The 16,815-nt window shown below is 49.2% G+C and overlaps 1 protein-coding gene across 2 annotated transcripts in view; it reads right to left on the reverse strand.

Moving 5' to 3' along the window:
* Nucleotides 1-16,815, reverse strand: part of LOC143989534 (uncharacterized) — a 382,054-nt gene that overhangs the window by 353,308 nt on the left and 11,931 nt on the right. For both annotated transcript variants that reach the window (XM_077489666.1, XM_077489665.1), the window contains exons 5-6: nucleotides 8,672-8,857; nucleotides 8,460-8,583 (exon numbers count right to left, since the gene is read on the reverse strand). In XM_077489666.1, coding sequence (XP_077345792.1) covers nucleotides 8,460-8,583; nucleotides 8,672-8,857 — 310 coding nt within the window. The remainder of the gene's footprint in view (nucleotides 1-8,459; nucleotides 8,584-8,671; nucleotides 8,858-16,815) is intronic.

The following is a 16,815-nucleotide window of genomic DNA, read 5'->3' on the forward strand; positions in this document are numbered from 1 at the left end:
CAAACTCACCTGACCTAAACCCCATAGAAAATCTGTGGGGTAGTGTGAAGAGGAAGATGAGGCACCAGATCCAACAATGCAGATTAGCTGAAGGCTGCTATCAAAAGCAACCTGGGCTTCCATAATACCTCAGCAGTGCCACAGGCGAATCACCTCCATGCCACACTGCATTCCAGCCTTTCTCCCCCCCTCCAAAGATTTATAGGGGTTCCTTGAGAAATGAACAATTTCTGTCTCTCAGTAACAACTGACATCAATGATCTGTAAGGCCGCGTACACACGCGCGGACTGTTTGCCCAACCTTGTTCGTCAAACAGTTTCGGCAAACAGTCCGCTCAAAATTTGCATGAGCGGACTTGCCCACACACGAGCGGACTGTTTGCCGAAACTGTTTGCCAAACAGTTCGCTCAACTTTTGAAATGAACGGACTCGCCCACGTAAGGAGGAGGCAAATCCGCCCATTTCGAGCGCGTGTACAGGTAGGCGGGGCCCGCGAAGGAGACGTCGCGGGCTCCGCCGCCTGGAATGGGCTTAAAGGGGAACCCCAACGCCGAAAAAAATCGGCGTGGGGGTTCCCCCAAAGTCCACACCAGACCCTTGTCCGAGCACGCTACCCGGCCGGCCAGGAAAGGGGGGCGAGCGAGCGCGCCCCCCCTCCTGAGCCGTACCAGGCCGCGTGCCCTCAACATGGGGGGTGCCTTGGGGAAGGGGGGGCCGCGCGGCCCCCCCACCCCAAAGCACCTTGTCCCCATGTTGATGAGGACAAGGGCCTCTTCCCGACAACCCTGGCCGTTGGTTGTCGGGGTCTGCGGGCGGGGGGCTTATCGGAATCCGGGAGCCCCCTTTAAGAAGGGGGCCCCCGGATACCGGCCCCCCACCCTATGTGAATGAGTATGGGGTACAATGTACCCCTACCCATTCACCTGTGAAATAAAGTACAAAAAAAAAAACACAACACAGGGGAAAAAATATTTTATTGCACAGCTCCGGGGGTCTTCCGTCTTCGGGGGTCTTCTCGCCGGACTCCTCCGCTATCTGTGTGTAGCTCTTTTACTAGCGGAGGAGTCCGGCTTTCTTCCTCCCCGCCGACGGCCTCTTCTCCCGACTTCGGGGGTCTTGTCCCCCTCTTCGGTTCTTCTGCCGGGCCACCGCGCCTTCTTGTAGCTCTTTTACAGGAGGTGGCTCGGTCTTCTGTCGCCGCTGTCGTCGCCGCCGCCGCCGCCTTCCGTTCTTCTTCTTCTTCTTGTTGTTCTTCTTCTTCTCCTGGAGATGTTGACTCGACGAGCTCTCCGGCCGGAATGTCAGAGCCGCGCTGTGCGGTCACTTATATAGTGACAATGGGGCGGTGTCACATGGTATATGTCACATGGGTTGGTCACATGGTGACCCCGCCCCCTTACGATGTCATAGTCCCCATGTGACATCAACCCATGTGACCAACCCATGTGACATATACCATGTGACACCGCCCCATTGTCACTATATAAGTGACCGCACAGCGCGGCTCTGGCATTCTGGCCGGAGAGCTCGTCGAGTCAACATCTCCAGGAGAAGAAGAAGAAGAAGAACAAGAAGAAGAACAAGAACGGAAGGCGGCGGCGGCGGCGACGACAGAAGACCGGGCCACCGCCTGTAAAAGAGCTACAAGAAGGCGCGGTGGCCCGGCAGAAGAACCGAAGAGGGGGACAAGACCCCCGAAGTCGGGAGAAGAGGCCGGCGGCGGGGAGGAAGAAAGCCGGACTCCTCCGCTAGTAAAAGAGCTACACACAGATAGCGGAGGAGTCCGGCGAGAAGACCCCCGAAGACGGAAGACCCCCGGAGCTGTGCAATAAAATATTTTTTCCCTGTGTTGTGTTTTTTTTTGTACTTTATTTCACAGGTGAATGGGTAGGGGTACATTGTACCCCATACTCATTCACATAGGGTGGGGGGCCGGTATCCGGGGGCCCCCTTCTTAAAGGGGGCTCCCGGATTCCGATAAGCCCCTCGCCCGCAGACCCCGACAACCAACGGCCAGGGTTGTCGGGAAGAGGCCCTTGTCCTCATCAACATGGGGACAAGGTGCTTTGGGGTGGGGGGGCCGCGCGGCCCCCCCTTCCCCAAGGCACCCCCCCATGTTGAGGGCACGCGGCCTGGTACGGCTCAGGAGGGGGGGCGCGCTCGCTCGCCCCCCTTTCCTGGCCGGCCGGGTAGCGTGCTCGGACAAGGGTCTGGTGTGGACTTTGGGGGAACCCCCACGCCGATTTTTTTCGGCGTTGGGGTTCCCCTTTAAGCCCATTCCAGGCGGCGGAGCCCGCGACGTCTCCTTCGCGGGCCCCGCCTACCTGTACACGCGCTCGAAATGGGCGGACTTTCCGAGCGGGAACAGTCCGCTCATTTCGAAAGTACAGCGGACAGGCCCACACACGGGCGGACTGTTCGCTCAAACACAGTTTCAGCGGACAGTTTTTCGGAATTTCCGAAAGACTTTGTCCGTCCAACTGTCCGCTGAAACTGTCCGCTGAAAGCCCACACACGAGCGGACTGTCCGCCCAAACACTGTTCAGCGGACAAGGTTGGGCGAACAGTCCGCCCGTGTGTACGCGGCCTAAGGGGCAATCTTCCCACTGATGATGGTGCAAGAATGTTCTGACCACAGAGATTAGGGGATCCTTCTACCATTGATCACCAATGTAAGAAACCACTACACTGACCACTGATATAAGGGGGCATTTCTCCCATTGGTCGCCAATGTGCGGGACCACTACAATGACGACTGATATGAGATCCTTCTTCAACTGGTCACCAATGAAAAAGGCAACTACACTGACCACTAGAAATGAGCAACAGGTTTGGACTAAACCCCGGTTCAGAATTTAACGTGTTTGGGGGTTTGGTAAATAACTGAATAAAATAGGGGTTCGACTCATTGACTGCAGTAATACTATTGCTCTGAAATATAGCAGCTCAGGCTGGTTGTTTAGGGTTTAGCAACTTTCATTGTCCCAATAACTGAGGACGTGTCCTAATCCAGTCCATTCAGCTGTCACCTGGGAATTAGTGGGTTAGTGCAAATAACTTTGTCCCTGTACTGTACTGCCTGGAGCACATTGGTGGATCCCCTAGATGTAGTAAATCTATGAATGAGGCCAGAAATCTGCTTCATGATTGGACACAATATGGATCCTTCCTCGTTATGGAAATGTATGATATTACTAGTCTGGTATCACAGCATCGGCAAACACGAAGATTAGAAATTTTACAGGCATGGCCAGTGCTGGAAGTTGGCAAATGCCAAATTACGATGTTCAGGGAAGCCTTCCCAAATGTACCTACAATGGTGGAATCATTTGTCACAGAGACCAGCAGTACCCTTCTGGAACATTCTGGTGAAGACTAAGTGCACTCTCAGACATCCTCACAGACGAGCTTTCCAAACTGACGCTGGATGGATTCCATATACGCCCACTATGTTTTTTGGGCTCCACTATCCCACCTATGGGCCTGGCATGGTGGGTGCCACTGGGTACAAGAGAAAGAGGGTCCAGAGAATATCGGCTCACTGATCACTGTAGCTAGAATGACCCCGGAAGTGATATGTATTAGGTCACTTCTGGGCTCATCGTTATCATTCCTGACCGCTGTGGTCGGTGATGCTGTGAATTATTGTTACACAGGATTTATATAGCACCAACCGTTTTCTCAGCACTTTTAAGTCCTGGATGTTATTGGAGGAGGTAACAAGGGAGCTAGAGAGCAGGAGGCATTGGGAGGAGCAGAGAGGACGATTTGGGTAATAATTGCGGATGAGGTTAGTGATGTAGCTGGGGGTCATACCATGTATGGCTTTGCATGTTGTGGTTAGTGTAACGGAATTGATTCCCACTTCTCTTGAATGCTTCCGTCATATACTGCTTCTTCCAGTCTGAAGATAGATATCAGATATTATAGCCGCATATTGCAACCAATAACTAGGCAGGACTCATTTGGCTGCAAAGCTGGAACATATTTATTTGAATAAACTAACACAGAATATATACACCATAGGCGGACATCCGCCTCCTGATCACATTACCCTAACAATACAAACTGCACACATTACTGTAACATTACGTTAATTAGCCACCTGGATGACTCAGGGGTTTCATTCCAGGTCAGACTTGCCGACTTTTACAATACCGAATACAGTGTACTGGACAAAACACATTATTACATGTATAACACAATCCACAATGGTTTGCATAGCAGACAGACAAAAGGTGAGTTATCTAGAACAAATAACAATAGGTGAAAGACCCTTAGAAGGCACACTAGACCTACTTGCAATAAACACATTATAGCAGGCAACCTCAGACAGGTGGCCTGCTGATGACATCAACATCTTCTATGAGTCCTATAGTGTGGAGCAGTCCTTGCTGGAAATGTGGCATCTAGGCCCTCAACAGGGACCCCGGGCTTAGAGTCCCAGAGTCTGTGTGTCTTGGAGAGAAATTGACTTAAATCCAAAGTAACAAGATCACTCCACGGATCCCCCAGGCATACATCTTCCAAAGAGTAGTGTTCCCTTAAATGCCAGGGCCCATAGTCAGTGGGTAAGAGGTTTGCTCCCAGTCCTCTCCAAAAGACCCTGCCCCAGCTAGGTCTATCACAGTTAGTATTTTGAATTTTATTTGGTGGGATAGAGGAAGCCAGTGAAAGGATTGGCAGAGAAGAGCAGCAGTCGTGGATCGGTTAGTGAGGTGTATTAGTCTACCAGCAACATTCATAATAGACTGAAGGGGGAATAGCCTGTGTAAAGGTCAGCCAGTGAGGAGGGAGTTGCAGTAGTCAAGGCGGAAAATAACTAAGGAGTGAATAAGTTGTTTTGTGGTGTTATTAGTCAGGAATGGGCGAATTCTGGAAATGTTGAGAAGGTTAAGGTGGCAAGATCTAGCCAGTGATTGGATGTGGGGGACTGAAGGAGAGGTCAGAGTCTAGGATTACACCCTGGCATGTCTGGAGGGACCAATGGTTGTGTCGTAAATGGCAAATGGTAAAGTCATGGGGAGGGGATCGGGGAGGAGGAAATATTACTCAGCTCAGTTTTAGAAAGATTACATTTGAGGAAATGGTGTGACATCCACACTGACATGTCGCTCATGACCTGCTCTCCATTATCTTCAGTGGAGGGCAGGAGAGACATGAGGGGTCTGATAGACCAATGATGACCTGATGTCTCATGAAACAGAACCTATCACAACAAAATGCTATCATATTGGAGTTTATCGGTCCCTTTAGTGATAGCAATAAAGTTATATGGCAAAATTAAAGATACACCCGAGCACTTAAACCCCCCCCCTCCCCCCCCAAAACTTTGGGTTCCTTCTTAATTACAAACATAAGCAACATTTTGCCAGTTCCTATATAAGAAAACAAAAACAATGATTGCACTACACATATTACATAGCGTGCATGCCAGAGTAAGAGCAATCATTCTACATCCATTATTTTGGGTTACCTCTACACACAGGACCTGGAAAGGCTTTTAAAGCATCGCCTATGGACCTATGGGCCAATATTGAGTACCATAGTTTTTCATCATTTCATCAGCACACACAATTTTAGGGCTGGACATGTTGGGTATCTATTTACTTGGCACAACCTCGTCTTTTATATTTTACCAAAAACTGGGTAAAATATTGCAATTGTCCTCTCAAATTACACTTAATGTATTTCATACTGAAATTTACACTTGCTAAACAACTGAGCTAATATCATGTGACATGAACTACCACCCTTTTATTCTCCAGGGACTCTGCTTTCAGAAAAAAATATGTTTGGGGGTTCTAAACTAAACTTTAGGACAAAAATGTACATTTTAACATGTGTGCAAAAAAAAATACAAAAACAGCTTTGGCAGTATAAGGGTTAATGTGAGCTAGATTAAATCTGTCTGCTGTGTTCAGTGTAATGTAACATCTCCTTGAGTAAATTTAGAGCAAAACACCATTATGGGCACTAGATTGAGCCAATGATCATATGAAAAAAATATGACCAAAACTTGTCACATTCGTTCAACTATTTTCTTTTTTAAATAGACCTCTAATGCTGCATACACACACGATCGGACTGTCCAGCAGACCCAGGTCTTCTTCTGAGTTTGAGGGTCTTCTTCCGACTTCTCCCGCTCTCCGGTTCTTCTGCCGGGCTCCTCCGCTATCTTCTTCCAGCTCTTTTACTAGTGTTGGCCGTCGCAGTCTTCTAGTCCGCCGGAAAGTCCATTTGTCTGTGGTTGTGTGTGTGCAAGTCCGCTCGTTCAGGAAAGTCCGGTGGACCTCCATTGCAAAGTCGCAGTATAGTCCAATCGTGTGTACAGGGCATTAGTGTTTGTGAAAGCTAGCACCACAAAATGTACTCAGTCAATGAAAAGTATTGACTCCATTTTTATTTTTATGCTATCAATGGCAAACACGAAACAACACTTCATTCATGTCTTTGGTGATCTCTGATCTCCTTATGAACTGTTTCTTACATGATGAAGATCAGCCATGGAGTATATCTGAGGTGTATATCAGGGTGTGCTTCTTCCCCACATGAGACCTGTGATGTCCAGCAACATTCATATAGAAGACATTTCCCGCACTCAAGGCACTAGTACACCTCGAGGGTTGTGTGGGATCCCTGATGTACAGCAAGACAGGATTTCAGCGAGGAACAATTCCCTCACTCAGGACAGGAAAGTTGCTTCTCCCCCATGTGCAATCTCTGATGTCTGTAAAGACTGGACTTCGCTGAAAAACATTTCCCACACTCAGGACAGGTATATGGCTTCTCCCCTGTGTGAGATCTCTGATGCCTGGAAAGATTGGGCTTCATTGAAAAACATTTCCTGCAAACAGGACAGGAATATGGCTTCTCTCCCGTGTGAGACCTCTGATGTCTATAAAGATTGGTCTTCACTGAAAAACATTTCCCGCACTCAGGACAGGAATACGGCTTCTCCCCTGTGTGAGATCTCTGATGCATGGAAAGAATGTACTTCATTGAAAAACATTTCCCACAATCAGAACAGAAATATGGTTTCTCCCCTGTGTGAGATCTCTGATGTTTGTAGAAATTGGACTTCAGTGAAAAACATTTCCCACACTCAGAGCAGGAATATGGCTTTTCCCCAGTGTGTAACATCTTATGTTTTTCAAGATTGGATTGAACTGAAAAACATTTATCACACTCAGAACAAGAATATGGCTTCTCCCCAGTGTGAGATCTCTGATGTGTGTATAGATGTGAGATCTGTGAAAAACATTTCCCACACTCAGAGCAAGAATATGGCTTCTCCCCAGTGTGCAACATCTTATGTTTTTCAAGATTGGATTGAATTGAAAAACATTTATCGCACTCAGAACAGGAATATGGCTTCTCCCCCGTGTGCAATCTTTGATGTGTGTAAAGATGTGAGGCCTTTGAAAAAGATTTTCCACACTCAGGACAAGAGTATGGTTTTTCTCCTGTATGAGATATTTTATGGTCATTAAGTTTTGATTTAGAAATAAAACATTTCCCACACTCAGGACAAGAATACGGCTTCTCCCCCGTGTGAGATCTATTATGCAAATTAAGTTGGGATTTAAAATGGTAACCCTTCCCGCACTCAGTACAGGAAAACCTCTTATCTGTTGGAAGGACGGCCCCGTCCCTCACAGTCTGAGGCTCCTCAGGATAAGAGGAATACGATGGTCCATCTACACTGTGTGGTGCCGGATGGACATTTGAGGTAGTCGGGTTTTCTCCTGGACTATACTGTGTGATGTCCTCATCTTCTACTTTACAGTCTGGAGACAAAGTGAGACGATCCTCTGAGGTTTTCCTCATCTCCCGTCCATCTACTAAAATAGAAAAACAAAGATTATTACTAGACATGAGCTGATTGGTTCCCCTAAACCAGGACTCTGCCCACATCAAACAGCTTAGTCTCTAAGGATCTGCACTTCCTTATTTAGTCATTTATAACAGCGGGGCTGAGTCCCACCAGAAGTCAGAGAGTGAGGATGAGGGGAGACAAACCAAGATAAAGACTGGACTGATCCTGAAGACCACCATCATTGGGTTATTGACTCCTCCCTCGTTATCACTTTCCATTTAAGGTTCCAAAGTTTGAGGATGTTATCACATTATTATCAACATGTAAAAGTCTGTGCTCATATCAAATATAAATTGTCCAGCTGGTAGAAAATGGGTGTAACAAAAGACAATACATATTATGTTTATATATAGCAGTGGGTAGAGAGGAGAGAGCAGAAGTATATTGTATAAGATACAGCAGATAGGACTATATAGTATCAGAATGATGTAATGTACAACATAGAGTAGTGTAGGGGTCCCACACTGCTGCCTCCCATATCCTGAGACTGAATACATTGTTTCTATGTGTTTATCAGATGATGGGGGATCTAGGTGGAGCCTCCATACGGCTCTCTCCTTTACAAAAGTCTCCTCTTACCCGGTGATGTGAGGGGCGGCTGATTGTCCATCATGACGTCCTTGTAGAGATCCTTGTGTCCTTCTAAATACTCCCACTCCTCCATGGAGAAATAGACAGTGACATCCTGACACCTTATAGGAACCTGACACACACAATGATACAGTCACCATCCAGACACATCCCTTGTCTGTTACTGGATAATGTCCCAGAATTCCCAGAATCCTCCTCACCTCTCCTGTCAGCAGCTCCATCATCTTCTTGGTGACATCTAGAATCTTCTGTGTGTTGTGTTTTGTAGGGATCGGGGAAGGAGGTGGGGTGATGGGATTCTGGATTCTCAGGGATCTTGTGGACATATTATGAGATCTCCTTCTTGTGTAATTGTAAGTAGATTTCTTCATTATTACTGTACAGTTCTGTGTTATACAAAGATAAATATCACTCTCCTATAATACTCAATGCTGCCATCTTGTGCTATAACCAAATATCATAGAGTACATACACTTTATGTATTCATAGTACTTGTGCGCAAGGCCGCTGATAAGGGGGTACCACTGTTCCTGCTGTATGTGGCCCTGGCCCTGTGTGTTTCAGAGGGGGGCCCAGAAAGTTAACATGCCCATCTGCAGCCGCTAAGCTACATTTTGTTTGCTTTCTGTCATTCTATGACAGAGCTGCTCAGTGCTCTGCATGTTTCCTTCTGTTTATAACTTTCTCTTTACTTCCTCCCTCCAGATTCTTGCCATACTCACTCTGCTTCTCAAATATGCCCCCCATCCCCCTTCCCTGCAATCAATCTGCTATCCTTCTCCCTGATATCTCTGATTGTGTCCTGGTGTCTCCCTACAGTCCTTCACTCCTGTACTTCTCCTTCTGTCCCATCTACCCTGTCACTTGTCTGTCCAGCCTATATATCTTCCCTGTTGTCTCATCATCACTCTCCCGGCTAGTTGTATTCCATTCTGCCTTTATCTTCTCCCAGCAAAGCTTAGTTTACTAAATATAGCTGGTCTTCCTACTCCTCTCCCACTATATGCAGCTGGTCTTCACACTCCTCTCCCACTATATGTAGCTTGTCTTCCAACTCCTCTCCCACTATATATTGCTGGGCTTCCCACTATATGTATCTGGGCTTCCCACTCCTCTCCCACTATATGCAGTTGGGTTTCCCACTATATGTAGCTGGATTTATCACTCCTCTCCCACTATATGTAGCTGGGCTTCCCACTCCTCCCCCACTATATGTAGCTGGGCCTCCCACTATATGTAGCTGGGCCTCCCATTCCTCTCCCACTATATGTAGCTGGGCTTCCCACTCCTCTCCCACTATATGTAGCTGGGCTTCCCACTCCTCCCCCACTATATGTAGCTGGGCTTCCCACTCCTCCCCCACTATATGTAGCTGGGCTTCCCACTCCTCCCCCACTATATTTAGCTGGGCTTCCCACTCCTCCCCCACTATATGTAGCTGGGATTCCCACTCTCCCCTACTTCTAGTCTATACAACTCTTGTCTCCCCTCCCTACACTGTCATCGCCAAATGTATATGTCACTGTTCAACTCTTTCTATTTAACGGTTTACTGGCTGATCTATTTAAATTTAATCTAAAAAAGTTCCGCTTTAAGTCCTCCCCTCCTCCTCTGCCACATTTAGCCTGTCCTTTTGTTATGGGGGGGCAGCGCAGCTTGCACATGAACAGTGGGCAGGCAACTGTGAAGCAGAAATAAGCACAGCCAGCTCTGGGGATGGGCCAAACACCCCCGTTTTGGTTTACACCACAACGTTTTGAACAGGCAAAAAAGTTCTAGCGAACATGCAAACTCTATTAAAAAGTCTTTGGGACATGAACATGAAAAATCAAAAGTCCTCATTTTAAAGGCTATATGCAAGTTATTTGTCATAAAAAGTGTATGAGGACCTGGATACTGCCCGGGGGACATGTATCAATGCAAAAAAAGTTTTTAAAACAATCGTTTTTAAAGGAGCAGCGACTTTAATTATATTTAAAGTAAAACAATAAAAATGAAATATTCCTTTAAATATAGTGCCTGGGGGGTCTACTTAGTATGCCTTAGTATGCCTATAAAGTGGCTCATCTGTGTGATGTCTAGAACATTGCTGCAGCAATAATGACATTTCTAAAAGGAAAAAAAGTAATATAAACTCGCTCACAACTGTAATGTATTGCCAGCTCCTGGCAATACAGATTCAAATAAAATAAAAAGGCACAGGGTCCCCGCCAAAATCCATACCAGACCCTTATGTGAGCATGTAGCCTGGCAAATCAGGATGGGAGGGGGGATGAGCGAGGGCCCCCCCCCCTCCTGAACCATACCAAGCCACATGCCCTCAACATGGAGGGGCGAGTGCTTTGGAGCAGGGGGGCTCTGCACCCCCCACCCCAAAGCACCTTGGGGGCGAGTGCTTTTGGGCAGGGGGCTTATCGGAATCTGGAAGGTTCCTTTAACAAGGGGGCTCTCGACGGACCAAAAAAATAGGAAAAAATGTAAACGCTATTGGAAGCTACCTGCAATATTCTCTCTCTTCCCTTTGACAGCTGATATATAGGCAAGGGCGGAGCCACCCGGTGGCAGTCGGGCTGCCATCGGGTGGTGTGATTGACAGTGGATTACATCATGGGACACTTTTTTTTTTTTTAACTAAAGGATTTGTCAAAAACTTTCTCTTACAAATGTGGGCAATACCTTGCTAGGATCCTCCACACCCGCCCCCACACCGACCCATACCACACATTTGCACCCCCAAGCAACAAAGAATTCACAATCGTCGGGTATTGCAGGTGCCTTCCAACGATATTACTTCCAAATATACAACCTCCCTACATGGACTGGACTGACCCTGGGGGGAGACCCACACCATTCCGACATGCGAGCCTACATTTCAGAGACTGCTCTACCACAAATAGATCCTACTGAATCTGCAGACTTAGACAACCCCTTGACGCTGTCTGAATTTTTATCCACCATTAAGGAACTAAAATCTGGTAAATGCCCAGGCCCAGATGGGTTTTCCCCTAGGTTCTACAAATTGTTCGCCCAGCCTCTGCCCCACTACTCGCCACAGCGTTCAACCACAGATGACTCCCATATACCCTCTAGAGACCTCTTACCAACCAATTTTCCTTCTTAACTTGGACGTTAAACTTTTTGCAAAAGTCCTGGCGAACCGCCTCTCACCCCTTCTACCCTCCATTATCTACAGCAGGGGTCTCCAAACTGTGGCCCAAGGGCCAGATGTGGCCCTTGCTAGCCTTTATCCGGCCCTTGGGACACTGTTCGTCCCACTGATACCAACAATGGAGCACTATTTCATCCATCAATACCAATAATGGGATACTATTCCTGCTACTAATTAGGAACACTACTCCTCCTATTGACCACCAACCCTGAGGCCACATTTATTCTCACTGATGCCGGGCCAGGGACATTTTCTGTCCCCGATGGGCACAATCTGCCCCTCCTAAAAAGTTTGGAGACTCCTGATCTACAGGGACCAAGTGGGATTTGTCCCTGGGTGAGAGGCCAGGGACAATACCACTAAAACCATCCACTTCATTTCCTACATATGTCGCTACAACCTGAAGGCATGTCCCTTATCCTTTGATGTCGAAAAGTCATTTGACCGGGTCAACTGGCAATTCTTACGCCTTTCCTAGAACAGATAGGCGTTGGTCCCACCTTTGTGTCCAAGGTTATGGCATCCGTTTCACATTTCTAACGGTACCCGCCAGGGATGCCCCTTTGGAGTTACGACCCCGTGTCACAGGTGCATATGAGCATTGTATGCCTTATTTTGGCAGGAATACTAATTGCACACCTGTCAGTGCTCAGACTTGGAGACAGCTCTGCCCGGCAGACAGGGAGTCTGGCCTAGGAGGTCAGGAGGGTCCCAGTAGGAGATGGCTCAACGAGAAAGAGACAGGAGGTCTCGGAGTCTAAGACTGCAGTTGGCAGTCTGTGTGTACGTCTGTAGCGGGGAGATGTGGCCTGTGGCTAAAACAGCACAAAGCCGACAGTGAGTAAGCCAGGGGGCTATAGTTTGTTTATACAGTGATGGTGGAACCCCCTGCGAGGGAAGATTACTGTTTGTTTGAACTTTTTCACTACCTTTAAATAAAAGTGGGCTGCCATGCCCTAAAACGCAGTCTGGAGTGGCACGTTTCTGGAAAACTGCATGCACCACTTGAAACTAATCACCCCGGATCGACACACCCCCTTATCCCCCTTACTTTTTGTCTTAGGGATAGAACAGTTGGCAAGGGCCATCAGACAGAACGAAAATATAGTGGGGAACCAGACACCCTCCTCAATCCACAAACACTGACTCTACGTGGATGATCTCCTTGATTACGTTCAGCAAATTCACACATCCCTACACTCTCTGATGCATAGATTTGGGGAACTTAGCAATTTTAAACTTAACATGTCCAAGACAGAAGCTCTCAACATATTCCTAGAACCTACCACCCTCACCCAAGTGCAGACCAACTTCCCATTCCAATGGGGGTCCAAGGGAATTTCTTATCTGGGGATAACGATTCCATCCAACCTCTCAGACCTTTATACCCTCAACAATATCCCTTTAGTTCCTTTCTGAAGTAGACACGTGGAACCTATCACCGCTGCCCTGGTTTGGTCGTATCAACACACTTAAAATGGACACCCTCCCCAAATTACTTTATTTGTTCCAGACAGTGCCTATCACTGTCCCCAAACACTTCTTTAACTCCTTACGATCCATGTCCATACGCTTCATCTGGCACCGAGGGCTATCCCGTATCTGTCACACTCTGCTCACATACTCCAAAATTCAAGCGGGGTGGGCCTCTCAGACTTTGAATTATACCACAGGGCAGCCATACTGTCTAGGATCTTAGAATGGTTCCCCTGACCAGCATCCACCATGGTGGAACAATATCTCTCCACCCCTGACCTCCAGGCTCTAATGTGGGTATATGGACAAAATCTGCACCTTCTGTCCACTTCCTCCCCGCTAACAATCGCGTCACTACACCTATGGTACAAAAAGGGGCCGTCGTCGCTGTTGTCCACGGATCCCTCGCCACTCACATCATTTGACCACCCTGCCCTCCCCCAGAGTATTGGATCCAGTACAGTGGGCCCATATCTCTGCTCCACATGGTCTATAATAGCAAGTTTGTTTATGAACCCAACCTCTGGCACACCTGTTGTACCAAGAGACCAGGGCAACTGGCTCACAGATCTTTGCATATCCTCCTTTTGTACGGACCTATTCTCCTCTTCCCAAATTCACAGACCCCTAACAGGCTACAAACAACTGTGCTCTCTCACAGACACACCCAGACACCTGCTCTCCACCATTTATAAACTACAACACTCGCTGATTCATGATCAACCCCCTTACACCAGGAGGTGGGCCACGGACCTGGGAAGAGAACTCTCCTTGGTTGACTGGCAAAGTCATTCTACTTCATGCACAAATCCTCAATCTCTTGCTATACCCAGGAGAAGAACTTTAAATTCTTGTCCAGATGGTACAGACACCTGCAATCTCTTCATAAAATTTTACCATCTGTCCCTCCCTCATGTTGGAGATGTGGCGATGCGGAGGGAAATTACCTCCACATTTGGTGGAATTGTAAGGCCATACAACCCCTCTGGTCTCAGGTTGTCGCCATATACAGTAGACTATATGATCGGCCAATGACACCCACTCCAGAGATAGCTCTATTATCCATCCTCCCTGGCTCCATAGCCTCTCAAAAACAGACACTACTGGGGGGCGTGACCGGAAGCTGACCTGAATGGACATCTCTGTAGCTCTCCTTCAGCCCACAGCTCCACGGCCTAATTAGGGGAGTTTTATGCACCCGTACAAGGGTGGTGCCAGGAGAACTCGCTCCTCAGCAGTCCGGGGATCATCCCAACCTCCGCCTGGATCCTCTGCGACCTTCTGGGCCTCTTTTATCCCACCTTCCATGCCGGCCAGTGGGACGGACAAGATGGCGCTACTAACTCCTCCATGCGGTCTCCACCACCGCTGGGCTCCCAAACACCAGCCATTCCACAGAGCTCACCTAACCCAGCCTGGATGGGAACCGGGCTGTCACCTCCACCGATGGTCGCAGTGAGTCATTCCCTGCCATTTACCTCCAAGGGGGCGGCCTCCCACGGGCCTCAGCCTGCCCCACTAGGCCACACCGAGGCCTCGTACACACAGTGCTCAGATGCCTACCCGCGATTGCTGCGCATGGGTTTGGACCCCGGCCTGCATACATGGGGTCCCAGCTCACCAGCTCCCTCAGAGGAGGCAGAGGACTTTCGCCCCCTACCTGATGCCACTTACACATGGGACACTGAGCACCCTCACGCAGGGCACCAGGGGCGAGCCACACTACAGTAGGCCTATCCCCCAGTCCAAGCTAATCCCAAAGCACAGAGACAATCTCCTTACAGGGATCCCGGAATCACCAACTGGGAGGCAAGCCAGGCCACTTATGCCCAGGCAGTCAGCTCCCATACCCCCACCTACTCAGGGGATCCGTGATTACGACCCCCCTCACATCACAGCCCTCAGCACAGAGTGAGGCGCAACCCCCCCAAATGCGGCCTCATACACAGGCCCTGACCGAGGCCTCCCTGCACCCCCAGCAACCTCCTCCTACCCCCACCACATTCAGAATCAGATGGGGCCAGACCTCTACCACCAACCACATCCCTCATAGCAGGCATAATTCTAAGCCATACGAACTAAGGAGAACTTTAAGCAACTAATTTAGGATGTCAAATCTACCTGCTGAGCTGAGATCCAAGCACTCCAAACAAATTTCAAACACCTCCAAGACAGAGTGGAAATGGCGGAGGAGGAAATACAAGAGACTAAATTAAAAGTGCACTGCGCACAGCTACAAGGTGCAGATCACCGACTGATGCTGAGGGACATGCAGTGCCATGTTGAGGACCTAGACAATAGGGGTCGAAAGAACAACATCTGCATTAGGGGCCTAACTGAATCGGGAGGGCCCAGAAGACCTACAAGATACCCTCCAAACCCTTTTCAATGTCCTCCTGGGAGATCCCCCGGCCAAACCCATTGAAATAGATAGGGCACACAAGCCCTACGCCCCAAGAGCCCTGCCTCTAAACCGTGGGATGTCATCTGCAGAGTCCACTCCTACCCTCTGAAAGAGGACATCATGCGCAAAGCCCACTAAATTCAGAATATAGTATTCCACAATGCACAGATACAGATCTTTACGGTTGTCTCTTGGATCACTTTACAGAAACGCCAGCTTCTTCAACCCCTGCTTCAATCGTTGCAGGAAAAGGACATCATCTACCGATGGACATCATCTAACTGGTTTGTTTGTCATGTTGTGCACCAATTCACTGAATCTTAATGTGAGCGATTTCAGAATATCTCTCAGCTACTGCTTTCCCAGAATTGAAGATTCTCACCAAAATACATGTGGGAAGGCTGGCCGTATTTGTGGCAGGAGTCTGAGACTATTTAACCCTCCTCCTCTGTCAGGGCCAGGGTTGGTGTTTTCTAGGTGGAGGCAGCTCATGGGGGAAGAGCTGTCCATCTATCCCCCACCAATCACTTCTCTGCGTTCATGCTGGTGGGGAGCAGGGGTGCGTTCTCTTGTCATGTTCCACCTCCACTCTCCCTGCCCGCCCTCTCCTCAGGTACCAGGTTCCATGTGGCGGCCTGCCGATTCTTCCAGTGGGGGGGGTGTGATCGGCCGCCCCAGCTCCTCTCTCTCCCCAGGTGCCATGCTCTGTCCGCCCATCGATTCTTCCGGTGTGGGGGGATGGGGGGTGATCGGCCACCCCCAGCTCCTATCTCTCCCCATGTGTTTGCTCTGTCCACCCGCCCGCCGATTCTTCCAGTGTGGGGAGAGGGGGGGTGATGGGCCGCCCCAGCTCCTCTCTCTCCACATGTGTGTAGTGCTCCGTCCGCCTGCCGATTCTTCCGGTGGGGGGGTAGAGGGGGGGTGATCGGCCAACCCCAGCTCCTCTCTCCCCAGGCTATGGTTGCTCCACGTGGTGGCCGTCGGCTGATTTGATTCTCCCTGGGGGGAGGGGGTGATCGGCCGCCGCTGGCTCCTCTCCCCATACGCGTCTGTCACCGGGGCTGCTGGGAGCCCGCCTGGTGACCGGCCAGCCGCCCGCTGGATCCTCTCTCCCCTTTCTCGTATGGCGGCAGGGGGGGGTGGTCAGCTAACTGCTGGCTCTGCTCCCCATGCACGTCTGTCGCCAGAGCTGCAGAGAGCCCGCCTGGTGATCAGACAGCCGCTGGATCCTCTCTCCCCTTGCTCATGTGGCGGGGGGTGGTATCGGCCGGCTGGCTGCCTAAGTGTGCATCTCT

The sequence above is a fragment of the Lithobates pipiens genome, unplaced genomic scaffold, assembly GCF_037356315.1.
Source record: "Lithobates pipiens isolate NorthernLeopardFrog02 unplaced genomic scaffold, aLitPip1_a1.2 Scaffold_18, whole genome shotgun sequence".
In the NCBI taxonomy this organism is placed as follows: domain Eukaryota; kingdom Metazoa; phylum Chordata; class Amphibia; order Anura; family Ranidae; genus Lithobates; species Lithobates pipiens.